Source organism: Argentina silus, assembly GCF_951799395.1.
Source record: "Argentina silus genome assembly, chromosome: 19".
NCBI lineage: Eukaryota > Metazoa > Chordata > Actinopteri > Argentiniformes > Argentinidae > Argentina > Argentina silus.
The window spans coordinates 14,038,586-14,041,434 of NC_139673.1; the positions used below are offsets into that span (position 1 = coordinate 14,038,586).

At 37.9% G+C, this 2,849-nt stretch overlaps 1 protein-coding gene across 1 annotated transcript in view; it reads right to left on the reverse strand.

Moving 5' to 3' along the window:
• Positions 1 to 2,200: 2,200 nt before the first annotated feature.
• The window catches only part of LOC310819593 (SHC-transforming protein 1-like), a 10,985-nt gene continuing 10,336 nt past the window's right edge, over positions 2,201 to 2,849 (reverse strand). The window contains exon 13 of the mRNA XM_083690898.1: positions 2,201 to 2,776. Within this exon, the coding sequence (XP_083547024.1) occupies positions 2,648 to 2,776 (129 nt within the window). The 3' untranslated portion in view covers positions 2,201 to 2,647. The remainder of the gene's footprint in view (positions 2,777 to 2,849) is intronic.

Consider the following 2,849-nt stretch of genomic DNA (forward strand, 5'->3'; position numbering starts at 1 on the left):
CTCTACACATCAGGAACAAATACTGTTTACATCAGTCATACTGTACGTTCTCTCTACTCTGCCAGATACAGGAGTCCTGTCCAACACTGAGGCGGAGACAAAGAGCGTATCATCAGAAGAGTGATGTGTGTTAACTTGAGGTTAACATCTATTTGCCTGTCAAATTGTTTGGTGTGCACACACACACACACACACACACACACACACACACACACACACACACACACACACACACACACACACACACACACACACCACACACACACACACACACACACACACAGGAGGGGGGCAGAGATTGTTCTTGAGGATACCATTAGGGTATCATATCTAGTAAAATGGCTCCATCTTGTGGCTTTCTAAAAAATGGAAAACATGTGGACTGAAAACTACTATGGTGAATGTAATAAAGATATATGAACTACAGGCCTACAGCATATTTGAGGATTTGTGACAGAATAACAAGAAGCCCTGAACAATTCAAAACATAAACAATATCATAATGTGAAAATATCACAACGGAACAAGAACGATATAAGCTTAATAACTTATATATATATAGAAAAGATGTATATATCTTAACTTAAGGCAATACCATGCCTGTGACAATCTAGTGGATCTAGCAGCTATCAGATTCTATATCAATCAATTTGTATAGCACGTTCCATGAACACCAATGCTATACAATGCGCTTTACAGGAAACAAATACATTAAAACTAACGGAGATGTTAAAGACATAACAAGTAAAAAAAAAAAAACAAAGGGAAATAATAAAAGCTCAATATTCTGCTAGAACATACTGTACATACAAAATATTGAACAATCAATCAATCAATGGTCACATGAATCCTACAGCCGAAGGTAGAAATCGGCTCATTGTAAAGCATGGAATGGGAAAAGGAACGGTATCAAACATCACAGACTGGAGCTGTCACTCTGGCACCATCTAGTGGCTTTACATTCACTTTTACATGTTTAGCATTTAGCAGACGCTTTTACCCAAAGAGACTTACAACAAATACATTTGTTTAAGTAAGTGAATCATCTATCCATCAGTCATCATAAGAAAAAGTAATCTGCTAGGACCAGGGGCTATTGGCAGTCACAATGCTAGATGAAGGAAGAATTACTTTTTTATTAATTAATTAATTAACGGCGGAAGATAGGTTGTGACTCAGTCCTGCAGTCCTGACAGCAGTGGGAAGCTCGTTCATTAGTTCAGTAGCGCGGCTGCTGCATCCACGTAGAGGCGGCGGTGCCAGGGGGCCAGCCGAGGTGGAAGAACGGAGTGATCGGTCAGTGTGGCTCAAGACAGGTATCAGAGTCTTCAATCAATCAATCAATCAATCAATCAATCAATCAATCAATCAATCAATCAATCAATCAATTTGTTTAGCACATGTACACCAATGCAATACAACGCACTTTACAGGGATAAATGAATAAATAATCATAATAAATAAAGGGAGATATTAAAGACATAACGAGTTAAAAACAAAGGGAGATAATAAAAGTGTTGCAGCCGACAGAGGTGTTCAAACAGTAAACACAAGGATCAAGAGAGGAGTGCAGAGGGCTGGAGAGACGTATGTAAGACAGTCAAATGAAAAGAACATGGCAAGAGAAAGAAATATAAAATACATGCCTTGTTCCGAGTCTGGCAAGAGAGACTTCAGAGTCGACTATGTGAGATTTTTTATTATAAACATAGTATTTCCAATACAGCTTGCATATTTAAGTGTGTATGATGACGGAGAAACAATGTTGGAACAGCAGCCATTTAGACTTATGTGATATTTACAAAGACATGTTCAAATGTTACACTCTGTATTCAGAGGTTAAAAGAGCAGAATGTTGAAAGCTGAATATTCTAAAATATTCTGCTACAAAATACACAAGATATAAAATATTGAACAATCAATCAATTATGAATCCTATAGCTGAATAATAATGTTAATTTGAGTAAATGTGGATTTCTCAATATGAATCATGAGTTTTAATTTAAATACTGACTATAAATATACATCATGTACTATAGCCTATTTCCATATCTGTTAGGAACTCTGGATATTATTACAGTAAACAAAATCAGTCATCATCTGAGATTGATGAATACAGTTGCACACATGGTTATTCAGCTGTAGGATTCACGTAATCGCAGCAGCGTCTGTATCCGCTAATGTGATCATGGCTCATTCAGTTCTGCTAGAATATATTTCAGCTGCTTCTCTCCATGTAAGTAAAACATTGTGCTTCATAAACACATTGAATAAACATCAGTAGAAAGTGTCATTGTTTGATTGTTTCTTTTCGGTTTTTTTAAAATAAAGATATGCTTGTTTTTCATGATGTTACACCTTATATTCACTCTGCTCATCAGTTCATATCCCAGTCAATCTACTGCAAGATCCTCGCTCTTATTGAGAGAGAGAGAGATGGAGGACGTTTTTAGACGTCTCCCTGAAGAGCATGCAAATAGTTAAAATGTTATATTCATGACTCTGGCTATGAATAATAACATATATATATGTGTATATATAACAAATGTTGTGTCATTGTCTTGCTGTGTGTATGTTGTTGTTTCTGTCTGTGTTGTGTGTATGTGTTGTGTGTTGGTTTGGACCAGGAGGAGATGCAGCTGCTGGGTTAGTGTCTCTGTAGGACAGGCTGCCTCAGACACAGCTCACTGCTGCCAGAGACAATGGGCGTCTGGCTCTCCATGTGGAAGCGCACCAGGTGACCCACACTTAGAAACACCTGGTCCCTGGTTCTCACCTGAGGACAAAACCAAACAAAAACACACTCAGGGAAGTTCGGTCCCCACATGGAGGTAGCAAGCCATCACTAA